A 27,426-nucleotide genomic window follows, 5' to 3' on the forward strand; every position below is an offset into this window, starting at 1 on the left:
CGCTGAGGAGAACGTTCCTCACACGACGGGGAGCTTTGAGGGCAGAAGGCGGTGCGTGGCTTTCTGCGGGCCCGGCGTTCCCCAAGACAAACCACCAGCCACACGACCCCCGCGAAGGAAAAGCCCAGCACCTGTCTGTGTGTCGGTTTGTGTGGTAGGAGAGGAGACCTGCGTTCCCAGCCACCAGCGTGCTGCCGGGTGTAGCGAACGCGGGTAACAACTGTTGGACAGGCAGGCTATGAAAATTAAGAGCAGCAGTCTTAGTTTACAGCTATGCAAAAAAAGGAAAAAGGACATGAAAGCCCCGCACCTTTCTTCTAACGCCACTTGAGAGCATTACGATTTTTTCAATATACTTCCCTTATAAAATACAGTATATTAACCTTCTTTTCATGCCACAAACTCGGCAACTTCTTGAACAGCTTGATCCTAGTTAGGTCATTGCACCTACAGTTTGGGTGTTTACACATCTTTTTTTTATTCGCAATACATACAACACTGCTCAGTGTCTGTGTACGGTCGATGAAGGAAGTACTGGACCACAAATTCTGCTACGGTTGCTGCAGCCTTCAGCGTCCTGACCCAGAATACCTGAAAGGAGCCAGTTCAGCTGGAACAATTAATATTTTATTAGTAGAAAACAGGAGTAGTATGTATTTCTTTGTTAGAAATTAGTTCTGCCCATGTTCTACTCTGCATAGCTTTAAAAAGTGGGAACAATTGCCTGGCTGAGGGAAAAAAGACTGGGTTCTTTTTTATTGTGTGATGCTATTACAGCAAACAAATTGATCCTATTACTGAATTCTGTGTCCCATCATCAAAGCTCAGAAACTGCTCACTGAGATCACTATAGTATTTTTTGATAATACATATAAATCTTCTAAACTCAGCCTTAAAAATGAGCCAATTGGTTTTGTTGAAACAATCTCCCCCCCCCAATCAGTCAAAATATAGTTAGTTAGAATCTTTATAAATAATAAAATGAATCTTACATTGGGAAGTGTTTGATACTTCAACTAACATTATTATTAAATTCAGCATAAACATACAATCTAAAATAGTTTTTCACTCCTTCACTGTTACATAGTCTGTAAATATTACATTAAGTAGGCAATTAGCAGAGGTAAGACTTGTTATTAAAAAAAAATACTGTTCCCTTTCACATATCTTTTTTTCCCAAAGTAACCACCTCTTGCACCCTACAGATTAGTATTTATATTTTTCCACTTGGATCCAAAGCACGTAAGCACTTGACAATCACCAGTAAAATACACTAGTGCTCATATACTAATAATATCTATAGGATATTCCAGCTGGCTTGATGATCATTAATAATTAGGGGTAGAATTGTTCAAATGTTAATTTTATCCATTTCCAGTCTAGCTGCCATCCTTTCCTAGTGTCCCTGACACGTTATTTCCCCCTCTAAGCCCTGTGCTCCAGCTATCTTTTTATTTGCTAGGAAGAAATCTGGTAGTTAAGGGGGTTTATAACTACTGCATTTCTAGGAAAGAGTTTTTACATCATGAGTAATGTCAGATTTGGAATTACGGGACTGCAACAAGGGCAAATCCTGTGACAGGTAAGTGTGTCGGTTTCTAGGACTACTGTCCTGAAACCATTTCTCTTTGAATATTTTTTTTTAAAGAATATGCTTTATGCGCTGCATTTATGCCTGGTTTTTGGTCCCCCCACCCCCACCCCGCTTACTCTCACTGCCCCATCAAGCTTGTTCTCAAAACATATTTAAAAAAATTAGGGAGGACTTAAAGAGGTGATGGCTATAAAAAGACAGTACTTGTGGAGCCCCTAACCTGTCAGTTTGTAGGAAGTAGTCATCAAGTCACAAAAATATGGAAATAGCTATGGCTTGGAGCATGAAAATCAACATATGTAGTCATCATGTATTTTTTTGGAAGATAGGCTAAACAACCTCTGTCACTTTTGCCGTGCAATGGAACCCGCTTTCTCTTTTAGGGATCACCCTGCCACTTCCCATTAGCGTTAGCAGCACTCCGAATTGCAAAATCTTCAGATGAACGTGCCGAGTCCTGTCATTTCCCCCACAGGCTGTCTAGCGATGATAATCCACTAAAGGATTCTTTCATCCAAGTGGCGGTGTCCGAGTCAAATGCCGGCAACAGGCAGGGAAACCCAAACCTGTTGAGGCAGACGTCTGCCGGGATGGGAGCAATCGGAGCGACGGCCCTTAAGAGGGCGAGGCGGGGGACGTACTTTGCGCCAGCAGAATAAGTCCATGGGCTGCGCCCGTGATGGGAGACGGAGACCGCGATCGTGATGGCTGGAAGTTTGCGGGCCGTGATGCCGATGCTGGCCAAAGCAGGCCTGGGGCTGCGCTGTTTGGAGGAGTGCCTTGTCAGATTAGCCGTGCGGCTACTGTATTTGATGCTCAACCTGGACGGACAGGCCTGCCAGGCAGAAACTGCTCAGGCAGATGATGCTAGGGAGGACAAAAATTATCCACCGCAAGACTAAGAAGACAGATGACACCCAGCAGGAACAGCAAGCCAAATCTGCAGAATCCACAATGCAGCTGGCTAGCCCGAGGCTACCTGCCTCTTTGAAGTGGAATAGACATCACCGACGAGCTGTCAAATTAGATCACCAGCCTGGAAATGCTGAAAGAGATTTAGTTCTTCCAACAGAGAAGGGAAAGTTTAATAGATGAAAATCTTCCTAAAGGGGCCAAGGTAGTGTAGGGAGGGAAAGGGGAATCCTTCAGATGCAGCAACAATGAAAAATTACTCACCTCCCGCCTGCCTGCAGAGTGAGAGATGGGATGCGCAGCGTTCAGCAGCAGCCGCGGTGCCTGTAGTCACTACCAGTGTGGAAAATAAAGGCCACGCCTGCAGGAATGTGCACAGAGCAGCAACAAGTAACCCTTGCTACAAAAGCAATTCCCCCCCTCGCCCAAATCTGTGGTATCTTTGTATATCGCCCTGGAGCTGGGCTCTGAAGTACTATAAATCTAATATTCGAGACATGCAGCAGTGGGATACAAAGACCCAGCCTGAATCCGAAAGCTCGGCGCAGCAGAGGCGCGTGATGGCATCTCCCCTCACGCATCTTTTGCAATAAAATTCAAACACAAAAAATGCATGGAATACAATTCAATTTTGATAAATCCAGAACAAAAATTAAGATTACTAAGTGAGTAAGCATGTGCTCAGGTGTATGGTGAATATGAAACCTGGCGTTTCCGTTGGGGACAGCAGCAGCACGATCCAATTATAGATGCAAAGAAGAAATACCACTCTTAGGGGGAAAATATTAAACGTATTAATCCATTAAGCAGCTGCATCATTGCAATTACACTTTGAAGTTAAAGACCGTGAAACACACCAAAGATTAAAAGTGATAAGATTGAAAACCAAAAGGGGAAAAAAAATAATCAAATAGGCCTACAGATCCCTCTTCCTAGCGAAAAATTTAAAAAATAAGAGGTACAAAAAATTACATACTGTGTTCTCTGTACACATACAATTATAAAATCAATTTATGGCCATACCAAGGCAAATTTACTTGAAGAAAAATCATGATAATGTCTCTACTCCCAACTTCAGCATTCATGCAGCAGACAAACCATAAATCACCTCCAGAGGTGCAAACAGAAGATGCCAGCAGATCAGAAAGAATATGAACTGGACCTCTGAAAGATTACAACTATAAAATCACTATCAAGAAATCCAGTGTACCTATTCCTTTATTTTCATCTCTCTCAGCTGATCTCTTTTAAGTACTTTGTCCTCATGTCTTCCAAATCCACAGCACTGAGAAGCAGAATTTTGATCGTCTATGGCTTTTTAACCAAGAGAATAAAGATGCCCAAGTTCTACAGCTCTCTTCATCTGTAATGTTACTCGGCTGTATTTTATTTCATGGACAAAACCAGGTTAACACTTCTAAGTCACATTTTCATATAGAATAGTTAATATAAATGAGTGTCTTATCTGAATTGCAAAGTACTCACATCCATCTTAAACCTTAGTTAGAGTCTCAGCTCCGTGCTAATAACCCAGGATCCACACCCACAATGAAGAGTCTAGATTACTCTTCCATCAGCTATAATTTAAGTAAGTGTGTGTATGCATGTGTGCAAGAGAAAGAAAGCGAAGCTGAAGAATTATTTTATCAAGATACTCCAATAAGCCAACACCTATTGGGAAATTTAAGATGTACCTTAAAAAAAAAAAAAAAAAAAAAAAAGTCCCCCACTTCCAGGCCTATATTCTTCCAAAGATTCAGACAGTAGTAAGGAATTCCTGGGAAAAGGGCTACTTGCAGTTTAGAAATATTTTTAAGAGGGTAGGGTAGGCTATAGAGAAGGATTAAAAGATATATTTTTTTTTTTTAAAAAAAGATTAAAACGATGTGAAAACATTACCTCTTACAGGCAAACAGCTAAGATGCTAGCTAAGAGACTTCATGGTCCAAATGTTACACATTCTACCAGAGAATCTCTGGCAATTCAATAGGTGCAAACCTCTTGAAAGCAAGTACTTACTACGGGCGGGCAGTGAAGAAAGGTAACAAAACTTGCTTGATTGGACTGTTTCAATTGCTAACCAGAAGGGTTACCTCCTAACTTGTTTTCTGTGTGGAAAACCTGGAGTGTCAACCTGGTAGGTAAATCACCGATGACACAAAAGAACTGCCCCTAGAGACTTCTGAAGTCAAACTGAACTCTCACTTGAGAATGAAGTTACACATACAAAGACAACTGAAAATCATCAACACATTTCTAACATATCTGATGCAATACTTGAACACCTGTTTCAACCTGGCTTGTCTGCAAGCAGTGGTCATCTTGGCATCAAGGGGAAAAAGACAAGTCAAAGTGGTGAGTGTAAGATTTCACTGAACACTTACAATTATCATATTTATTTCACTGTTGAATTCTTCAGTTGTTGAAAGGTTGTCATGCAGCACTATCTCACCATATGGCAACAACCTCAAGTCCTAGAGGCACATACTTAAAAGACCATAACATGTCAGGCCCCTTGAATAAATTAGATAGAACAATTATGCAAAATAATAATACTGCAATGATGAGATACATTAACAAATGAGAGTGTCACTGTTCATGAAATGCTGTGAAAATAAATTCTACACACCACTATGGTCATCATGATCATCAAACTGTGAAGCAACAACAGTAAAACAACATCACAGTATTTACTGTGCCCTTCAGCAACTGAAATTTTAGGAAAGGAGAAAGGGGTTGCAAGGGAGGAAAGTCACTTTTACTAATGTTCAGTGAAAGTATAATAAAATATTACAGAAACAGAAAGACAAGTGGTAGTAGCTTTAAAAACAGTACAACATTTACCCATGTACATATAGAGACCATCAATGTTAATTTGAAAGCTCACGTACACTAGACCTCATCTGTAAATAATACGAAGCATCATCGTAAAAGTACCACCTCATACAATCTCAGATAGACCTAGCCACATTTTTATGATTTTTCAGAAGTTTTTTTTACAGATTTAGTTGTCCTTGATGATCAAGAGACATTAGACAGAAGGGGGAAAAGGGAAGGAAATCAATACCGTCTGGTTTTCCCAGTCATCTCTATAAAGGCAAAGTCTGAATTCATCCTTCTTTGCATTTAACCCTCTACCCCCTTAAGTTTCTCCTTGCAGGGGAGAGAAACTTGAAATGCTCAAGTTACCATATGATAATACCAAAATGCCTTTTAGATAGTATAGAGTTAAATTTTACTAATCCACTTCTAAACATTTCATCTTTCTGTTAGCTGAACTTTTTTTTTTTTGTAATAACATTTCAGCAGCAAGTAACACTTCTGTTCTACACCAGAGAAAACAAAACTGGCACAAGAGGCTAGGGGATACTGCAGCAGTAGCATGTAGGCACCTTGAGAAATCCCCACACTTGGAAACAGCAGCTGATTGGGATTAAAAAAAAAAAGACAAAAAAAAAGACAGTTTGTAGCATCATCACTACAAAGCTTGTCTGAAAAGATGACAGTATTGTTTTCAGCAATATTTTTAGCTCTGGTACCATTTCAGTGTTCGCAGCTGTAATGTAAGCTGCTATTTCCATGAACGAAGGCTTACACGTACACTTTACAAAACTTAAATCATTCTCATTTGCAATAGCATATATAAAACCAAACAATCCATAAGATGAATGTGAAACTTGCCCAAACCTCGACCAAATGCACTGATGATTCCCACTCACAGCTCCCCTTCAGAAACTGAAAATGGTTCATTATAGTAGAATTTAGTAGAAGTATAGGTATTTTTTCTAAGTCTCATCTCATCATCACTTGCTCCCAGCCAGAAGCGGGGAAAAAAAGGCAAACTCACTTATATTCATACTAGTAGGCAACAAATATTTGAATAAATTGGGAAATAAGAGTGCAAGTAGTGACAGTAAAAACCTGAAGCCCTCAGGTAGTCAAATATGAAGTCTGGAGTATAAAGATTCTAACGTATATTTGCACTAAAGCTCACTCCACAATTCTTGAACGGATCTCATGATTTCAGTAAGATCTTCATAATTAAGTAAACAACAACTAACAGGAGAAATGGTAGAAGCTGAGAATTAAGCCCCTGGGAAACGACGAGAACTTTTTCAAACCAAAGAAGAGTATCTATCTCAGTTTTTAACAATGTAAGATATTCCTGAAAATAACAAACACTGTGTGCCTGTAAACCCTCTAAAGAAGTTATATATATACACACAGAAAACACCTACTAGAGAGCTTGGAATTGTCCAAGTCAAGCTTACTCACGCAATTTTCTTCTGTCCTTTTATGTGTTAGGATACATTTTAATTACCTCATCTCATTATCTACCTATTTTTTTCTTAAAGCCTTGTAACATTCAAAATGCTCAAACAGCTATCCAAGATATCCTTATATCTACCTTATTGGGTAGGAGGCTCCTAAAGTAGCACACAAGTTAAGACAAAAGAATGTACAACTGAAGTTTTTTGCTCAACACTGTTGTAGAAACCAACACAGAAGTTTATCAATTAAAACACCAAAATATTTTTGTATTTCTTTCAGTGCTTTAAAAGAATTGTTAACTGAATTGTGCAGAAGGTAGCTACCCAATTCAGATGTATCCTTAGGGCATAATACAAGCAATTTTAAACTTGTTAAAAATAAAAATGGAGGGACCACATTCTACAGTGAAGTGACCTGTCCAAATGTCTGATTCACCAAAAGTGTCTTTGGTTTTAAAACAAACTTCAAAACATTGAGAGTAAAATTGACAGACTACCTCATTATCTTAAACTGAGGGAGGGTTTTTGGTTTTGTTTGGGTCAGTGGGGTTTTTTTAGCATCTTGAAACTTGCATTTACACTTGTGTGGAAATACCATATGAAGTGAGACATATGCAAAATCTTGAAAATCACTAGCTTTGTTACCCAGTTTTATTTTGATTCTAGAAGCACTTTCTTTCAAAGTTCATATACCACAAAATGAAGTAGCAAGTGAACTAACCTTTTAAAATCTTCATTTTCTTTACTGAAGAAAAACTAAGAAGTTTCACAGCCAAATTAAAACTACAGTTTTAAAATAATTTATTCAGTCACATAAATACTTTGTAACATTTGCATGTTCCCTTTTTCACATCCTTGGCACACAATATAGCTCTTAACTTTTACAAAACTAGTGTAAACATCCATGGAAAATAAAATGAAAAGAAAGCGGGACATATGTAAAAATTCAATAAATAGCGAAAGGAGTGAATGATTGAAGGAAAATAAGTAATTCTTTCCTACAAAGACCATGTAATTACTCTTGAATGTTTAATTCAAAGAACTTTTCATTTTTAAAAAATAGTGAATTAAAACTCAATTTCCATCTTTCTACTATTCTTGCATTTAATCAGATACATGATACAATTCTTTAACTAGTTCAAATTCTTGAATGAATAATAGCAATTCAATGCAATTATATTATTTGAGGCATCAACAGTTTTGGTTCACATACAGAAGGTTACAAACCAGTATTTGCAAGTTAGTGGTTTTGGACAGTGTAACTTCTAAACTCCCAAACACCCTTCCAACATGATGTTAAAATTTTCCTTAATGAGCATTAGTGTATAATCTGTTCTTGATAAAGATGACATTAGACAGATGTTGTCGGACACCTGGATAATGTTGAATGTGGTTGAACCAACGAGACACATTAAGGTATTTCTCCTTTTCTTGCACTGTGAGGTCCATCTGCATGGAAAAGAAATATAAGGCACCAACAATACAAGGCACTGCATCATTAGTGTCATAACATGTGGTAAGGTGAAATAAAAGTGGATAGTTTTAAAGCTGATTTCAGCTCACATAAGAAGTTGTTACAGTCCAGCAGCATTTTATCTTAATTTCACATACTACAATTCACAGCCCAAAATACATATTTACTTTTAATTTACTCAGATGAACAGACCTGGAGGGTGGAATATACATTTGTATGATAGAGAAAGGGGGAAAAGGGCATTAGTTTGCTTGAATTTAATGCAACTGTCTATTCATACAGTATTGGGGGGTGCAGGAAAGACATGCACAAGTCTTTCACTTTAGCCGGTAGTCTTGCCTCACAGGCAAAGCGACTACTTTGTATGTCAAGGAATATTATAAGCACAGGAATAAGGTCTTTTCAGGCAGTTTCAGACTGAATGGAAAAATTGAAAGTTGTTTTCCATTTTGAGCAATAGTCATACAATAGTTTCTAAGAAACCACATAGCTTAACACTTAACTCTTCAGATGTGCTAGCTCACATCTTTAAGATAGCAATGGCATGGTTCAAACTACCACAGTAAAACAAACTGGAAACCTGTCCATACTTCATAAACATATTTAGAGTACTATCACTTACTCCTACAGTTTGAGGTCCTGCTGTTCACCAGAGTTCTCAAGTGAACAGTACAGTCACTTGCTTATTTTAAGCCAGATGGACAGAGCTGCAAGATCAGTCAGGAAGAAGCCTCCAATTATGATATAGCTATTGCAACAGCTCCTTGCCACAGAATTGTGGCCAAGATTAACAAAGAGCTTCAAGCCTACATTTACTTTTATCAGAGGACTGGCTCAGATAAAGCCACCTACAATTACAGATCTTAACTATACCTTTCAATGTCTTCTAAGTTCAAGTCAGCAACATCCTCAAAGCTTCACTACAAGGTCTTTTATTACTTCTGAGTCTTTCAAGCCAGCTGTAGAAGAACCATTCCCATCCTTTATCACCTGTATTACTGTTCCTTGACTAGTAGTTTTAGGTCTCCTCATTCCTCTGTAATGAAGTTAGCTCATCAGTTTAGACAATGATCTGTTTCCTCACATTAACCTACTACAACTGAATTACAAATGGGGTAGTCCTCAAAACAAACTACAAAACTGCATCAGGAATGAAATGCAAACTTCACATCAACTACCCTATCTTATCTCAACAATACTTTAGCCAATCAGTGCAGGATTCACCTCACTTCATTTTCAGTTAGCTAAGTTAGCCATCAAGCTTAACTTAGTCATCTTGACAACACCTGCAGACAATGAGAAAGGGCACACCTGTAGAAGATAGTTTTAACAGACAAATCACTAGCTAGACATGCCTAATATTTTTCATGTTTAGACTTCTAAAGCTAATCAAGGTTAATCCCCTCCTCAAAAGCTAAAGAGATGGCATAGTCCTTATGCCTTGTTCTACAAACACTAGACTTCATGGATAACACAGGTTCACTGCAAATTTGATCTTGGGCACAGGACAGCCGGAAACAAATATGTTCCAACGAACTTTAAATCACAGGAAGGGCTATGGATACACATTTACTCAGCTGGACAAGTGAAAAGCTGGTGTGCAAAACTAACTCTCATGTTAAATTTCACTTCATGACACAGCAGCCCTTTCAATTTCAAGAGTTGCCTATAACATTTGCTGCTTCTCCTTACTGTTCTTTCACACAGACCAGCACTTGGCTTAGAATTAGAAAGCTTTAAGCATGTAGAGGTAAAAAGAAAATAAGGATATATACTAGAAGATGAACCACTCCAAAAAATATCAAGGAAGAGTAATTTCAAGGAGTTGCAGGAAGGTATTCTAAACCAATGCCACATAGCATTAAAGCTCTATTAACAGGACATTAAGAGGAACTGTGGCAACAACCAAAAAGCAGGGATCTTGCAGCTGCTCCTAAACCCAAGCAGCTCTTCTTCCTATGGGACTCATCTGCCAGAATACAAGCATAGCACTGCACGTGTATTTCCACAAAAAATTCTGCAGTTTTGAACTGTTATGAACCCCAGTTCAGGCAGTACAAGAAAATCTGGTTTTTCTTGCTTTTTCTTGGTATGGAAATGTAAACACTATTCCTACAGCTATATAGTCCGATAGAAGTGCACAGACAAATCAATTAAAACACAGCCCCATATTATTTTTGCTGAGCTAGAAACGTAGGAGAGTTAATCGGCGTTAGCCAAGTGGAAGAGAATAACACAGATAAGGGGAAAGACTCCAGAGTTTTTAAAGGCATTACAAACAAAAAGTGGAAGCTATTAAAATGTAACACCGAGTGCTTCACAAATTGCCTGAGCTTCTGCAAGTACGGTATATTCAGGACAAAACCCCCCCATGCAGTACCATTTAGGGGAAGATGCTTTTCATCACCTGCAGTTTGTTATAATTAATGGTAGTTGGAAGCTGGTGCTTGGTGTGAAGCTGTAGTACCATTCACAAAGCAACACAGAGCATGAAAAGAGCAATGTGTGTACTCTAAGGCCATCTAAAATTACTGAAAGTGAAGAAAAGTGTTTAAGTATGAGCAGATACTAAAATTACTGTCACTTTAAGTTCTGTGGGTGTTGTACACTTCAAGTTATAATTACAATACCATTTTTCAAAGCCTTTAGTGCATAAGCACTTGGTTATGAAAATGCTGAACTAAACTTCAGATTTTGCAGCAGATACAGGATTTCCTCCCCATAATTTTATACTGGTAATTCTCAATCTTCACATTTCTCTGATGTAAATAAAAAATAAGGTCTGGAAAACTAGTCCTCCTCCATTCTGTTAGTGTAGTGAAAAAACATCTGAAGGGCAAACCAGACAGCCTCTCCAATAACAAAACCCCCTTTTTGTACTCTAGGCACAACAAGAAGGATATTTTTACTTATTTACATAATGTACTCTATCAGTGAAATATATTAAAAAGCACTTTGTGGCATGCTCTACTTTTTACTCAGAACATAACTCTTGGGTTAATTGTTTAGAGATCACTTCCATGGCATTTTTTACAACATTTTGTTAGATGGGTATTTTCTGTTCTTCCTCATTAAATTAGATAATTCCCCCAAGTTAAGAAAGGCTGCTGTTCTGCTGTTAAAATAATTATTTGCTATTAAAGCAATTATTTTAATAGCAAAGAAGCAGACACTCAATTTGACAGGCTTTTTTTTTTATGTCATGGAAAAAAAAAAAGTCTTATTCTTCCACCACAAGGCTCACAAAGGGTAACCAAGGTGGTCATCATACAATGCAACTAGAAGAGTTTCTAGAAGGACTATAAATACACAAGCTTTAATTATATTTGTTTTCAGAAGCATTGGGGATGCAGGCATAAATTCCCATTCCCACACGGTGCATGTGCATGGAAAGTCTAAAAATACCTGCCTACATCTGAAGTTCTTCAGCATCTAGAAAAGGATACTATCTCACTTTTAAATTTAGCCTTTAGGTATAAGGGAAAGAGAAAAAACAAAACCAGTTGAATGGTGTATTTAATGAAATACATGTACTTTCACATAGTTTTCACTAATTTTCTGCTGTTAAAGGAACATGCTTAAAATTAAATCTTTTCTTTAAAGTAAGACTGTTTTCTGCAATTCAGTTTAAGTATAATTTCTAGCATCATTCATTTCTAGCATCATTCTTTAGAAGGAAAGCCCATTATCCCAGTACAAATGTAAGCAGCATATCAGTGAATATTAACAAAAATTCATGGCAATCTGTTTGCTACAGGAAATGTTTATTATGGAAAAAATTAACTGGAAAACAAACTATTGGAGTCTCATTATAGTTCAGTATTAGTAGTTCTGACCCGAGGAGAACAGCTTGCTTTGTTTTGTACTTGATTTGACCCCAAAATTTTGACTGAGGCTTCTTCCATTTGCAGATATATTCCACCCAGAAGTTATTTTTTTAGACCATATTAAAGAAATTTTCAAGTCAGACATATAGATTTGAGACTACTTCTTTGGTTCTGACAAAATTTTTGAAGTATAAGAACAGACCAATCTTCGTATTGATTATTTCTCTTAGTTAGAACTGGACTTGTGCTGTTTGAAAATTCTTAAGAATAAAAGCATAAGGAAACTTTTTTTTTAAATTTTAAATAACAAAAATGATATGAAAACAAGTTCATTACCACAGGGGGAATTTAATGCTTACTGATTGCCTGAACTATCCTCAAGCAATGCTTCCAAATTCATGTTTCCTCTGCAATCTATGCTTTAACCTAGTAGAACTTCAGTGTTCATATTTATCCACATATGTATTTAAGTAATCAAAGTGTCTGAAGATAACAATATTTATATTAGATACATGGAGACATGGAATTACATATGACAATGTAAATACCACTGATTGAAAAAGCTCATTTAGCCAGTATGAAGCATTACATTTTTTGAGTTTGTGACACATTATGATGCAGAACAATTTAGTTCCTGTTTATTATTACAAATGTGTAGTTCTAATTAATAGACTCAGTCTGCAAGCAGCCTGAAACACTACCTGTGAATCTGACCCTCACTCATTAAAATACTAATTCCCTTCCCACAATATGGATATTTAAACACAGAGTACTATTGTGCTTATTAAGACAACTAGAAGGGAAAGGAAGAATGAAAGAAAGGCATACAGCTGCAAAATTAAGAGTTGTTGCTGTTCAGTAGACAAACTGATTACTAAGTTCAAATGGACAAGCCTGGACAGTGAAGAATCAGGTTCCAGAACATCTAGATACCAGGAAGGGCAAAATGAGGGTGGGAGAAGGGGAGGAATATAAAGATGTGTGATCTATATTCAGAAACGCTAAGGAAGATGTAATCACAGGTGAAGAAGTGAGCCATAGGACTGGGTGGTCTTACAAAGCTTTTCAATGAAATGTGCATCCAAAGGCTTTTAAAGTTTTAATAATACTTGGCTCATTTGGGACAATCATGGTATGTCACTAATATTTACAGTATTCTATTACTAATGTTTGTGTTAGCCTGTAGCTAAGTCTATCAAAAGCAGAGAGATTAATCCTAAAGGTCATCATCAGTAACATTTTCAGATCAATTTTCCAGACACCTTGATGGACAGCAAGAACTGTGGGTCTCCTCCCTGTGCCTCCTATTTCTACCTCCTCTCTTGAGGGATTACAGAAAGCACTTATTAGTATTTTGCACAAGGCTTAGCTGAAACAGTGGTGGATATGTCAGACTGCTTCTCTGGACCACATCACGTTAAGAGATACAGCAGCTTTCCCTGCCTCCCCACCTCCCACCCTTTAAAGCTTAGGGCAGAAAAGCAGCTCTGAACTTACTCTCATTACAGGAAAAATAAAAATAATAAAAAAAAATAAACCACAGGATTCTACAGTTCAAGATCTTACCTCTATAGTTAAGTACTAGTATTAATCAAGTCCAAAACCTTCAAAATACACATAATTCCTAGCTAGTAGGTTCCAGATTTTCCTCTTTCTTTAGGATAGCTACCCCATTATTTGCCCTTTATACCCTTCCAATTCAGAAAACTGTCTTCCATGAAATCAAACATTTCAGAAACAGATGCTGTACTATAAACTTGTCCCAAGTAGTGTCTGGATGGTTGCAGGCACCCAAGAGCACCAAGTCATTTGTTTTTACCATCTGTTCTATTTCCCAAAGCAATAACTTGTATCTTTTCTTCTTGATTAGGTGGTCTACTCTAGAGCAAACTCTAAATTTAAAATATGCTTGATTTTCCCCTGCCTAAGTTTTTTTTTTTTTTTAAGTCTCATTTGCACTCATACTCTCTTACAGCACATACAGTCATGTTTTTAGAAAGTACTTATTTGTTTTTTCTACATCTACATATCATGTGTGAAAGGTAACCCATTCTGACACTCTAGTCAACGCATCTATCCTACTACTTAAGATATTTTACAAGGCAAATAGGATTTAACAGAATTACTTCTAAGTGACTTACTCTTAACATGTTTTCAAAAACCTTCTGAAATTAAGCTTCCATTCCCTATCCTATGCTTGACACTCTCTCATTTGAACTTTTACTCCTGGACAGTCAACATAGATATACTTAAGTTGTCTCTCATTTTTGGTAGTATTTCATTACTTGATCTTCCCCCCGCCTCCCTTTTCAAGTGCAGCATTCTTGCACTCTCCTCCCAGAGCCCTGCTTTTCATTGAATGAGGTAACCATTCACCCAGTTGATTGAATTCATCGATTCTTTTATGGCTCACACTTTTATATGCATTCATCCTTCAGGAACTTAATTTACATGCATGTTCCATAGCACCAGCAGTATTTCTCCAATACTAATAAGGTCAGTACTTTCAGTTCTGACACGTCCTTTCAGTTTCATTTCTCTATTTCCCCATGTAGTTGTGTAAGCAGTCATGTTTCAGACTTGAACAGATAGAGTCCTCATACCTAGAAACACAGGGATAGGTATCATCCTTCTTACATTTCATAAACTAAAGCATTCTGGACACCACAGAGAATACACTTCTTTTGACAGATCCATAGCTAAATATTAAAAAAAGTAAAAAATTAACAACTTAAAAACAAGTTTTATTTGAAGTTCTTGTAAGAAATCTCTCCATTTTTGTTCTGTAATTGTCACCGATCAAATCAGTAGGTCAGCTTCTACAATAATAAACTGCCCTTTAGATAACAATATGATAGTTGTACGTACAAAAATAATGCAAATAACACTTACCATGACATGATGCAATCCATAGTACATCAAAACGTCTGCTAACGTAAAAATGTTTCCTGCAAGGTAGACTTTATCTTCAAGGTGTATGTTTAGATTCTAAAGAGGAAAAATCATTATATTGCTGTAGTATTGACTTTGTAAGACAAAATATTAAGGCAATTGTTAAAAACAAAAGAAAACTTCCTCTGGAGACCATGCATATAAAAATAAACTTCAGCTTTAATTTATTCCAACTCAGCAAAGGAGAAAAACATTAAAAGATGATAAAATTTCAAAAAGTGTCAAGATAATAAACTCAAATATCCTCATTCTTTGACAGTGAGAATTCAATAAAATTTAAATGTTGGTCTCTAAACAAAGTGCTAGCCAGCTTGCTGCTAGCACATCATTTTTCATAATACCCCCACTTACATCCACTCAAATTTTTGTAAATACAAGTGTGATTTATTTTACATATTAAGCTGACTCCACAGAAATACTTTCAAATCTGTCTTTTCTTGGCTTCAAAATACTGGAATTAAAAAATGCAAGAGTGGTATATTTGTTTATCACTGCATGTGACTCAGAAGCACCGCTGTTGTATGTTTTAACATTTGTTAAGTGGAAAAGGCAGTCGTATGATCTAAGGAGAGCATATTGCTCTTCCAGCAGCAGCTTCTTGTGCCCTCCAGTACTTCCTCAATGCAGCTGGTCAGCAAGGTTCTGGAACTGCAAACATGTAAGAACCAGGGAAACACAAAGGGATAGTGGGGTGGGAGACAAATAGCACATTTCAAGCTCAATGCCAGAAACTTGATGCCCGTCAGCTGGTATCATCTGACACTTGCTTTTATTAATGTTGAAATCACTGCTAGCAATTCTTAATAACTGGTACTGTCAATTCAGTTGCTATCTAAATCTGTATGAAGAGAGCACTGCTTCAGCATTTTAAGATTACCTCTCTCTCAAGACCATATCAGAGGCTATAAGACTGGGTAGTAGAAGGCTTCCATTTAGGTTCAATGAATATTTCAGATCTGTATCACTGAAATACAGTTTTTCATGGCTTTTTGTATGCAGTCATTCTCTGCCAGAAAACAGGAGGCCGACAGACTTCTTGCTCAAGTATATAACTTCTGAGAACACAGGCATCGCGCAGCAGCCCTACCTCTCTACCTGTCCTTCCTCTTCTCCACATCTTACCTACTTCTCATCCAATTTATACACCTTTCTGCCTTCTACTTCCCACTAAAGAAAGAAATGTAACAGCAAACAGAATTATCTACTTTAACTCTGATCCCAGCATAAGCAAGCTTTAGTTTTATAATGTTGTTTTTCTGAAACATACGAAAACAGTTTCCCAGCTTTTCCTTGGATTTGGAAACTCTCCCTGCTAGTATTCCTCTGCTGGTTGAAAAAACTTGTAGTTAAATGCACTCTTTTTTCCTCAGAGATCTCCTTAAGCCACCCCCTCCCCACAGCCCCAGAAACAGAGGTAAACAACTTAAACATAACCACCATTTTTCAAAATGTGCCTGAAATAATTTTTCAGTCTCAATTACAGCATGTTCCATTTTAAGACAACCTTTTATTTAAAAAAAAGTCTAGGGCAAGAAGGGGGTTACTAATTAGTGAACAATTTAAAAATTGCATTTAGCCTTAAGCATATTGCAGTTTTTGTGGTTCCGTAATTTTATTGATATGGAGACATCCTACAGTGCATACATAAAAAACCCCAAAACACAAAACTAAAATGCTGAGACTTTAAGACATCTGACTATGCATATGCATTTGACAAGTTTGACTCCATTATGCCACCTTACTGTTTCTTTAATAACCTCTTCATGACAGGACTCCTGTACTTCTGTAATATTTAAACATCCTCATGTCTGCTTTGATTTCTTTTATTAGAGCAAATCAGGGAAAAATATTAACCCCTGCATAGTTAAAATTCTGTAAGGTCATCTGCCCCTGGCTATGCAGCTTCTTTTCTTTAGACTGGTTTACTGCTTTGCTCATGTTAGTTAGCTATTAAATTACTTCAAACACATAACTACAGTTCTGCGGAATTTCATACATACAACACAGACAAATACAGTATTAAGAAGAAAAAGCTTGCAGGAATTAAAAAAAAAACTCTAGACATCTCTTTACTAGAATAAAAATCATAAACTTGTCTATTCTGACCAGCATTTTTCATTTGGATTAACCAGAAACTCCAACATACATTATAATGACAAGTAACACCACTGAAATGATATCCTCCCCTCCTTTCTTCTTAGTCTAGGCTACGGAATCAGGATTTTGTAAAGTAATCTCTGAAGGTACAATCAACACAGTTATTTCCCTGCTCAAAATTTTGGATTTCTGCATCAAAGAAGTTATGGCTAATAAAACTAATTCTTAGTTTTATACATCTTCAAGAGGCAAGCTAGTTTCTATGCAGCAATATTGCTTGCCCAGTTTTTCAGGATGGGTTAGTATCATACAAAGAATAAATTTGTTCTTTGCATGTACTGCACACTCAAAATATTAATCTATTAAAAAATTCTAAAACTTTAAAAGCAAGATAAGCCATTATAGCATGAACAATTACTTATTCTGGTCTTCAAATTTTATGAAGTCAGTTAACTGAGCAAATGGAATTTGATAAAATTGGTTTAGTTTTAGATAAATTAGCATATAGTTTACAATTTTGCTTTTGAACATGTATTTTACTCCCATAAAACACAGACAGTTATTCTGATTTTATTCTGGAAGTCAAGCTAATTTTGAAACCTACAGAAAACCCACAGTATAATTTTTTTTTTTTTCCTGTGCACTAGACACATTTAGTTAATCTTGTCTCTTGGGTTATGCTTCCCATAAATGATTATATTATTGGCTAATAGCCAGCTGTGTATAAATTCCTGAAAATCAAGTTTCTTAAGTGACCACGGTATTAAACTGAAATAGTGTTCCTGTCCTGAAGAGATTAATGAAAATATGAATACAAAACTGTATTTGAATTTCTATTACATCCAGGAAGCTCAGGTCTGTTAGCTGTCATTTGTAGCACTGTCTTTCACATAGTTAACGTCACTACTTAAATTGATTACGTGTATAGAATCCCAGTATTAAGTGACTGAAATAGTCTTGGAAGTTGCTTGTAACTATATGAACTTTTTGTTGCAATCCCTCAGGAAACGCCTTCTCAAATCTCAGTTATTTAAGGCATAACTGCAGTCTGATGAACTAATATGCACTGAACAACTGCAGCAATTCAAATTCCATTTTTGGGTATGAGGGGGAAAAAGCAATGGAAAAAAGAGATGTTGCATTATTTATGGACTAACTGATGGATTTCCATTTGCTTGTTCTATGGAAAAAATCCAATTTACAGCCCATATCTAGAGTGACAGCTCAACACATCCCATCCACAGCACACTTATGACTACCCCACAGTATCACTTACTGTCTTGTAAGTATGCAATCTAATTGTCTGTAATCCAATTAATTCATTAAGGCAACTGAATCTATTCCAGTCACTGCAAGTTGAGACAGCAGCTCAGATAAGTAACAGTTGCTTCTTACAACAACTCAACAGCTTTTTTAATGGATGTACTCATACTCTGATTTTGTTTTGGATATTTTGTCCATAACACCACACTGCTGGTATTTGTACTTCCCTTACACACAGAAGCACAACCTTTCAGTCAGCAATATTCTCAAGGTCATTTACGCCCTAAATGCCTTTAAATCACACCATGCAAAGACAAAGAGCTGAGCACTCTCAAATGCCTCAGGAAAGCATCTGACAACAGCAGAACCCAAGAAAAGGCTTCTGCAGCCATATCCAAGAAAAGCAGAACTGCGCTGTTGGGGCATAGCCATATTTTTAATTCTAATGCAAGTCTTTTCTGTCTAACTGGCAACCTATGAGCTAAACCTGGTCTGGAAGAACATTATAATCAACATACTGCATTTCCTGTAAAAGACATAAGAAAATTGAGTAACATTTGTTGCTCAAATAATCAAAATTCATTTTTTTTTACACCTGTAAGCACACAAAAATATCCTAGCGCTCCCCAGAAAAGGGAGAGAAGTAAACACGGAATGTTGAAGTTAAAAAAAAAAAAACAACTATGCTTGCTGGACAAGCTCGCCAAAGTGGGTAAGCATCCCATTTAGAAGTCTGTCAAAAAACAGTGTACAGGAACTGTGGATTAATGGCATGGACAGAGCATGGATTAACCTGCTTATATATCTGTGGAAACAGTAATTTTTCAAACAAGCATATTAAACAAGAATTGAAGCTCTCTTATTCAGACTTCTAATTGGATTTCATGACTACAGCTAGACAGCACAGGAAACTGGGACAAAACTAGTTGAAATCATGGAACATTTTTTGTACGAGACACTGGTGGTAGTACACAAAAATTCTTGTGTTATAATTATCCTTCGGAGACTACAGATTTCTACATTTCTATGGAAGCTTTTCTGTGAATTCAAGTACAAACTCCCAGTTATTTAAGAATATGCCTCTGAAGATGGGGAGGGGAGAACCCTCAAGTTTTGAATACCTAAAATTTACAGAGACATTCACATCTCCTGAATGGAATTCATTAACATCTAAGTAGACATTTGATGGTGCAAAGGTTCTCAATTCCTTCCCAGGAGAGTAGAAAAACTACTAGTTATCAAACACAACTCCTCAGTAATTTTCAGATTTTTTTTTCCTATGCAGCTTAATTTACCACTAACCAAACATGGAAGAAGCAAAGGAAAATACCCTCACCTGTGGAAGAGAAAGTTAACATAATGCATTTGATATTATGTTATCACTGCTATCGACAATCATCATTCCTACATATCTGCTGAAGAACAGTCCAGAGGTATTGCTCCCATTTATTTTCTCCAGCACAGGAGCACAAATCAAAGTTAAACAAAATTCCAAGAGCACTTTCATTAGCCAGTTCTGAACAGTATGGCATTTGCTCTGAATGAATATAAAAAACCTGGCTGAGATGGTCTGACTACTTCATGATTGTTTTAATGCCAAGTAACAGCTTTAGTCAACATGTCAGTAAGAACAATTTAAGAACCTATTTTCCTAAGGCAAATAGAAACCTCTTCCTGTTCAAATTAACAAACTTTAAAGCAGTTATTTACTGACGTTTTTCAGAACCACATCACCTCAGTTAAGGGTTAAATAGAGGCAGCCTAAAGTTTATAGAAGTGACTGAACTGTTTTTGGCGCAGCTTATTATAAATTGTGGCTCTAGGCTGCAACTGTCCCAAGACTGCCATTGTGTATTCCAGACACGTTGTAAAACTACAACCTCAGACTTGCCTCCCTATTTTAGTTTTTCTTTTTTTCACCCGTACTCCCTTTTGGCATAGTATACTTTAATGGTAGGCTGCCTCTTTCTGATTAATCATGGTGGCAAGAGAACAAATTAAAAAAAAAAATCTTAATTGCTATACTGTGAAATTATTAGTGCTGGAACAATTCCACAGCAGCCCTGTGTCAAAATAAATTCTGGCTATTCAACACCTGCTAAAAAAAATCCATAGGAAAATTTTACAGTGGTAGTATCTATTAGAATATACTTGAAGGCAGAGATTCTCCCTCAAGTAACACTGACCGTTTCTCCGTAAGGAAATTTTGCTTTGTTTGGAAACACTTGATTTATCCACATATTTGTATTTCAGTATATTGTCTTTTCTACACTGCCAGTGTGGCTAAGGCTAAAACTGAAGAGAGCTACCAGCTTCAGCAGGAAACCATCATATCTCTGCATCTGGTTTTAATACTCAAATGCAGTTCCGCAAATACTCGTGTGTGTGCTGACAAAGCAGGTTATCATCACTTAAGCCATCCAGAGCAGATTAATTTTGTTATAACAAGACAGAAGACTTGCTTTTGGTTTTTATATGATAAAAGGGCAAGAAAGGCAAAAAAAAAAGTTATTTATTTATACTCATATGGTCTTCTCACAAAAGGCATCACAAGTTTGTTTGAAAAACAACCGGTATTACTTGTCATAAAGGTTTTTAAAAAAAAATTAATTACACAACAGGGACCTCCGAGGGCCACCTAGTCATACCACCTGGTCAAAGTACAGCTAAACCTGAAGCTAAACCCTGATTAGTCAATGCCTCCTTCAATCAAGTTCTGAAAATCCCAAAGGGTAGACAGTTTTCATGCAGTACCTGTAGAGTATCCATGACCGTAAAGGTTTTAATAGTCTTTGCACATAGAAAATAAGACCAGAGATGTCACAAAAAGCAAAGCATGGTAAACAAACTCATGCTTAACCGACAGAAGATATTCCACAGATACAATGAGATTAAGATAATTAATCTTGTGAGAGAAATGGTTCTTTATGGCTTTCACCAAGTTGATCCTTGTAAAGCAGGCATGAGATTCCAAGCCCTCAAGACCAAGGAGGCTGTCAGTTTGAAAAGGACAACAGATTACTAACAAGGTTTTGCTTTGCACCATTTTAAGATGCAAGATTTTCCTTGATTTAAAGTAACACAATGTATTAACTCTTGGACCCAGCTTCAGTTCATCTTTGGTTTCTGCAATAGTTCTAGTTGACTTAGACTCGCTATACCTAACAAAAGTCACAAGTATTAATTAAGACTCTGCTAGCCTTGAGTAAAGTCAACCTTCCTAATACCTTGCAGATCACAAAGCTATTTCTAAACCCAGACTCACTACTAGCACTGAGCATTGTGCACCTTCTGACCAAAACACACTTTTAAAGTTAGAAAAAATAAACACTTTGAAAAACTGACTGAATTTCACTGCTGTTTCATACACACTTAGTGAACAGAGACCTTAGGAGAGTGTAAAGCAAATTTTCTCTTCAAGCTCTGTTCCCAAAAGACTGCACAAATACTAATTACCAGTCACAAGGAATAAGAAGGAAAATAGAGTCAGTTTTGCCATCTACTCCCTGCTATCTGGCTGCTCAAATAACAGGATGACCCTCAAGATTCTCTTTCCTGCTTCCACCTGCTTAAGAGGAAGTAAGCTTCAGACTACAAGAGAAGGTTAATACAGTAGACCAAAGCCTCCATACAAAGTAGCTCAATGTGAAGGGCAGTTTTGCAGAGGTTCCTTTATGATTTCACTTTTTACACACAATTCTGTCCAGTAACTCCTTTTGGTATCAATACCAAATACCACAACATCAAGTGTGGCCTGTATTCCATAATTACCAAATCAATAAGAATAGCTCTTAAAACAATCAGAGCAGTGTTATCTCGAAATACAACACAACTTGTATATAACTCAGGTTTTATGAGGATAGTAAGAAACTGGCATCTTACATGGCTAATCAGAGACTAGACAACTGAACAATCTCCAAACTATCTGGAAGTCTCTATGCAAGAGCATATATTCTACAGTTTAAGCTGTTTTCCCTCCTGTTTCAGGTTTCTGGCTTATTTTTGTCAATAAAAGTGAAAAGCAGCAAGCAGGATAAAAGCCAGTACTTAAAGATGCTCTAAAGTCTTTGGCATTTTCTCAGTTTTATTAATTGGTTGTTCATACACACATTAGCACTGTAATCTTCTTCAAGGTCTAGCCAGCCCAAAATTCAGTGGTAAGGTAATTGAGTACTCCTTACCTTCAGAATTATTCTAGTATCTTCTTTACTAGAGCATCCATCTACTTGAGTCACTCTATATTCCAACCACTGCTGAACAACAGCTTTCTCTTCTGCAGTACTTCCAAGCAGTTGGTCTTTCTTAGCCTGTTTAACTAGGTGGGCAGCTATGGTAATTAATCCTGTCAGACCAGGACCATTGTTTGTTTGAAGAACAGGAACCTAGAAGAGGAGACAAAAGTGTAATGCTAAACAACTCATTCAAAAAGTAGTCTCTGTAAGAATAGCTAGTGGGTTTTTTATAGCTCCTTAAAAGGATCTTTAAAGCAATATATCAGAATTTATAAGTATTCATACTAAAGGTAGTACCATAAAAAAAAATCCATGTATGTTCTCTTTTTACTCTGTGGGGAGGTTTATTTTCAGTTTGTACAGAAGTGTATTCAACACGTGCATGTGGACAAACCAAGGTGCTTTTAGCTCCAATTTACCAAATTCTGCCAATATCAGCAAGAAATAGTATTGCTCATTCTAACACTGGCAGAAATCTTATTAACTAACTTTTAACTCATTTTCAAATTCAGGACTCTGACTTAAGATTGTAAAGTCAGCAGCATCCAGTTCTTCCCTGAGCAGACTGCAGTAGCCATTCACTGAAATGCTTATTCATACTTACTGTTCTATTGCCAAATGCTCTGACAGAAGGTAGTAGTAGTTCACTGGTATTAGGGGAGGACAACACAACGCACCTCTAGTTTTAACCATGTCTTTGTTTCTGACACTGCCACATGTTAAACCGTGGGAGAGGACACTGAACTGCTAAGAGTCACAAATTAAGTGAATGAATTAAAACTCACTGCAACAGATGAAAGCCCATTCATTCAGTCATTTATGGCATCAAATGATAGAGAAACTGATTAAGATGCAATACTTCAGAGGGTTTTTTTAATAGCATCTGACCACACAGAGGAGCCTGTCTATGTTCAGATTTAATTAGCATAAGATGCAAATTGAAAGCACAATAGTCATCTTACAGCTGTACCAAGAGTCCTTGAGTACTGTTCAATTTTTCCACTGAACATGCAGTCAGAAAAACTATGGACAGATCTAGTTACTTGATTTTTCAGACTTTACAGTAAGAGCATGAAAAAAACATTTAGATTATTAAATAATTAAGGAAGTTTTTGCAACCAAAGAATGCATATACTGATATTTGGGACTCAAAACATAAACAGTAAATAAAGTCAAGAAAAAAAACATATAAAAGCATAAGGCAACCGCACAGCTTCTTTCCTCTGTTGTCTCAGAGGGAATCATGTAAAGGCCCTCACACATTTGTGACACCCTCAGCCCCACGTTACATTTTTCATGCCTCAGGTGCCTCTAAACCACGGAACTTAACGTTTCCATGTAAATTTCAAAATATCAAGACACCTACTTTAAAAGAGAAAAATATTTAAGAGCAACAGTTCTTCACTACAGATGCATTTCTGATACTAACAACGTATCTTTTGCACATAATTTAACCGCACCAGCACAGATATAACCGCACTGGCACCAGGAAAACGCAGGGAGGAGGAGAGTGGTGGAAGAGCAAGCACATTTTAAGCCGACACCCCTCCAACGACACACGATAACCCTTCCACAGACACAGAAAAGAGGCTTCCAGAACCTGCGAGTAGGTAGAGAGACCCTACAGCCACAACTTCAGGCGGCTGATGAAGGAAGGGGTTGAGGGAGAAAAGGTGAAACCCCCGCTCGAGGGGAAGAGCCGACCGTGCGGGGATGCGCAGCTCAGGCCGGCACAGGGCCCGCCGGCCTGGCAGGGGAGCTGGAGGCGGGGGGGAGACCTCAGACACCGCGGCACACGTTGGAGAAGGGCGGGGGGAGAATCGTCGCGGCGGGCCGGGCCTTGGAGGCGGGAGGGGAGGGAAGAAGCCGTTAGGGAAGGGGGTCCGTGGACGCCCGCCCGCCCGCCCGCGCCGCGGCCCGCTCCCGGCCCCTCCTCGCTCCCTTCACCTTCCGCTCCCCCTGGACGCCGTACTTGTTCCCTTTCGGCAGGCCCAGCAACTTCTCCAGCAAAGCCAGCTCCTCCGGGCCCGGCCGCGCGGCAGCCGCCATCTCTGGCGGAGGACCACCTGGGAAAGGAAGGGCAGCGACGACCGCCACCTGACAACAACCGCCAATCCCATTGGAAGACGAGGCAACCACACCGCCGAAGGAACCGTCGCTGCTATTGGCCTGAAGGAGCCGGCCAGCCAATCAGAAGGTCGGCGCGTCCCACGCATGCTCTGAGCCGGGCTTTCCTTTGAAGCCCCGCGGGGGAAGAGCCGCGGATCACTAAGGACGCATGCGCAGGAGCAGAGACACGTTCCCCCGCCCACGTGATGGTTTGCGCATGTGCGCGGTCGGAGCGACGGGTGAGGGGTCTACGCCACGCCTCCTAGGTGTGGCCTCTGCCGGAGGGCGGGGCGAGCCGTGAGGGGCGGCAGGTCCGGCGGGCGGGCGGCGTCCGCGCCTCGGCCCCGGCCCCGGCCCCGGCCCGGCAGGGGGGAGACGTGGAGGCGGTGGGCTCCTTGCCGCTCCCCCGGCCGGCCGGCCCTGGCAGAGCCGGTTCCTACCTGGGGGTGCAGACGGCCTCCCTCTGCAACGGAAATAACGGCTGCTTGCTTCCCGCAGAGGGGGCGGCCTCCCCCATCCGCCTCATCCCCGGCGTCCCCCGGCCCCCAGGGTTCCGCCGCTGGCGGTGTCCGGGCCTGCCCGGTCCCCGGCTGCCGCCTCTCGGTCGCTCGGCGCAGCAGGCAGCGTGCCGGCTGGTGGGGCGTCCGGGGGACACCAGGAGGTGAAGCGGGCAGACGCGTCCCCCTCTTGGCTCCGCTCCGGCCGGGTTTCTCAGGCTAACGAGGTGACACTGCTTACCCATCCCTTTACCGGGCCTGCCTTCCTCCACCCCGTAGATTTTGAAATTCTTGTCCAGGTGTAGCCAAAGGAAGCAGAGGAGCTGAAGTTTCAGAGAGAGCGGCGTTACTAGAGATTTTGTGAAGTGAAGGAAGGAAGATCGTGCGGAACCGAGCCATTATACGCACGGATCAAGGGCATCAAAGGAAGAGGAGGGACAGAAGTAGGGTTAAGAGAAGCGTCTTAATGAACCATGGTTAATGATAGTAGTGAAGTTAAGAGAGAAGAAACGCAAAATCTGAGCTGGCCGTGAAACAGCCTGGTTTACCTGCACGTCAGTGTTACTTGAGGTTTGTTAAAGATGTGATTTAATCACCTTTCTAATGGAAGATATTCTGCTGCAGATGTCGTACCTGTACATCTGATCATACGTGTTAGAAATTAAAACAATTTTAGATTGGCAGGTCTATTTGTGCAGAATATCAAAGTGCAATTCTTGATAGAAGACTTTTAAACACCATATTAGCATTTTTTTACTAAAAACAATGAGCTAGTCTTGTCCTACTACTGACAATTTCAAAATACAGACTCAGGGCTATCACTGTGTTAGTCATCTTAAATAAGATGATCCTGACAAATGTCCTGGTTCTTCAATGAAACACTTTGTCCTGATAGAAGATGACATTTAGATTTGTACCTTCTGTTGCAGAAAAAGTCTGAAAGTGGCCATAGAGCCTTCCTCTGAGTGGGGAGCTATTCTGAAATCATTAGTGGATTCTTAAGCTTTTGCAGGAATTTGTCCGACCTTTTATATTAACATCTGCAAAGCTGCTCTTTTAAATTTTTTTTTGTTCTGCCTTGAAAATATCATTGTTCTTTGCAAGGTTGTTTGTTTTTTTTTTTCTTTTTTTGATTCTTCAGCCCCTTTCCTGCAGCATTATTTTGAAATGCTACTGTTCCAGTTGTGGTCCAGTGTGATATCAATGAATGATCTAAAATTGTACAGAAAGACTCCATTTTTAGTGGGTAAATTGATAGAAAGGTTTTGCCAATTTTTTAAAAACCTAGTTGATTGTTTCATTATTGAAAGTGAAATCTTTCAGTAATGAAACATCTATCAGTAAATATACACCTACACTTACAGGTTATTTTATATATTTATAATTCTTAAATGCTTTGGAACCTAGAAGGTGAGACTTATCAGCGTGAAATATTAGTGTTGATGGATTGAAATATCTATCAGTTACAATAAAAAGGTTACAATTTCAGATGAGAAGCTAAAGCTTTTTTTTTTTTTTTTTCCCTTTCTGTCCTCCCACCTCAAAGTTTTAAAGTCCTTGGAAGGGGAGACTTTATAAATTGGGTGGAGGAGATGAACTGCTTTACGGTTGTGTAGCAGTTTTCCCCTCATAACAGCACTTAGCAGTGTCTCTCTCCCTTTCTTATTCTGTGCACAGTTCTCCCCTCATTCCATTAGGTGGAGCTTTGTGATTAAGACTGCAGAAGAAACTTGCTTCAAAGTGCAAAATAATTCACCACGGAATGGCTGGGGGAGGAGGCGAACGAAGCCTACTTTGCTTAGAGGTATCAGTGTCCTGTACGCAAGCTGGATACACAAAAATCTGAATCAAGACCCTCGTACACAAGGAAAATAACTTGAAAAATCGATTCTGTCAAACGGAACGCTGCTCTAATCTGCTGTTATCATAGTCAAGTTCCAAATCTAAAATACCTTAGGTTATAAATTAAATGTCAAATATAATTAATTTGGCACTTGAAACATGAAGTGGATGACTGTCCTTTAGAGAAAGCCTGACAGCTTTATGTATGTCACATTGGTATCTGTTAAAACGAGCTTTACATGCCAGACGATCCTTGTGTGAATCATATTGCTGTTAGCTGTACCAGAATTTTGTCAATGTAATAAGTCTCAGAACAGTTTTCCCCTTAATTATCTGAAGCTTGTGCAAGACAGTAT

At 38.7% G+C, this 27,426-nt stretch overlaps 1 protein-coding gene across 3 annotated transcripts; it reads right to left on the minus strand.

Moving 5' to 3' along the window:
* Window positions 1-12: 12 nt before the first annotated feature.
* EEF1E1 (eukaryotic translation elongation factor 1 epsilon 1) lies at window positions 13-24,724 on the minus strand. Of its 3 annotated transcripts, none has more exons than XM_049824102.1 (5): window positions 24,570-24,724; window positions 22,572-22,772; window positions 14,971-15,066; window positions 2,771-2,867; window positions 13-591 (listed from the first exon to the last, which is right to left on the minus strand). In XM_049824102.1, the coding sequence occupies exons 1-5, from the start codon at window positions 24,669-24,671 to the stop codon at window positions 503-505; spliced, it is 585 nt and encodes a 194-aa protein (XP_049680059.1). In that variant the 5' UTR covers window positions 24,672-24,724; the 3' UTR covers window positions 13-502. The 3 variants fall into 3 exon arrangements, with proteins under 3 accessions (XP_049680059.1, XP_049680057.1, XP_049680058.1); XM_049824101.1 differs by lacking the exons at window positions 13-591; window positions 2,771-2,867 and adding exons at window positions 8,143-8,226; window positions 14,682-14,777; XM_049824100.1 differs by lacking the exons at window positions 13-591; window positions 2,771-2,867 and adding an exon at window positions 7,562-8,226.
* Between the last annotated feature and the right edge of the window lie 2,702 nt (window positions 24,725-27,426).

Source organism: Accipiter gentilis, chromosome 20, assembly GCF_929443795.1.
Source record: "Accipiter gentilis chromosome 20, bAccGen1.1, whole genome shotgun sequence".
Taxonomy (NCBI): domain Eukaryota; kingdom Metazoa; phylum Chordata; class Aves; order Accipitriformes; family Accipitridae; genus Astur; species Astur gentilis.

What these genes read in the sequence shown, in the direction of transcription:
- EEF1E1 (XM_049824102.1), bottom strand. Translation starts at nt 24,671, where the DNA reads ATGGCGGCTGCCGCGCGGCCGGGCCCGGAGGAGCTGGCTTTGCTGGAG. An exon ending in GCGTCCAGGGGGAGCGGAAG is followed by an intron (nt 22,773 to 24,569) that starts GTGAAGGGAGCG and finishes CTCCTCTTCTAG; the next exon opens with GTTCCTGTTCTTCAAACAAA. An exon ending in ACTCTGCAGGCAGGCGGGAG is followed by an intron (nt 592 to 2,770) that starts GTGAGTAATTTT and finishes GGCTCCTTTCAG; the next exon opens with GTATTCTGGGTCAGGACGCT.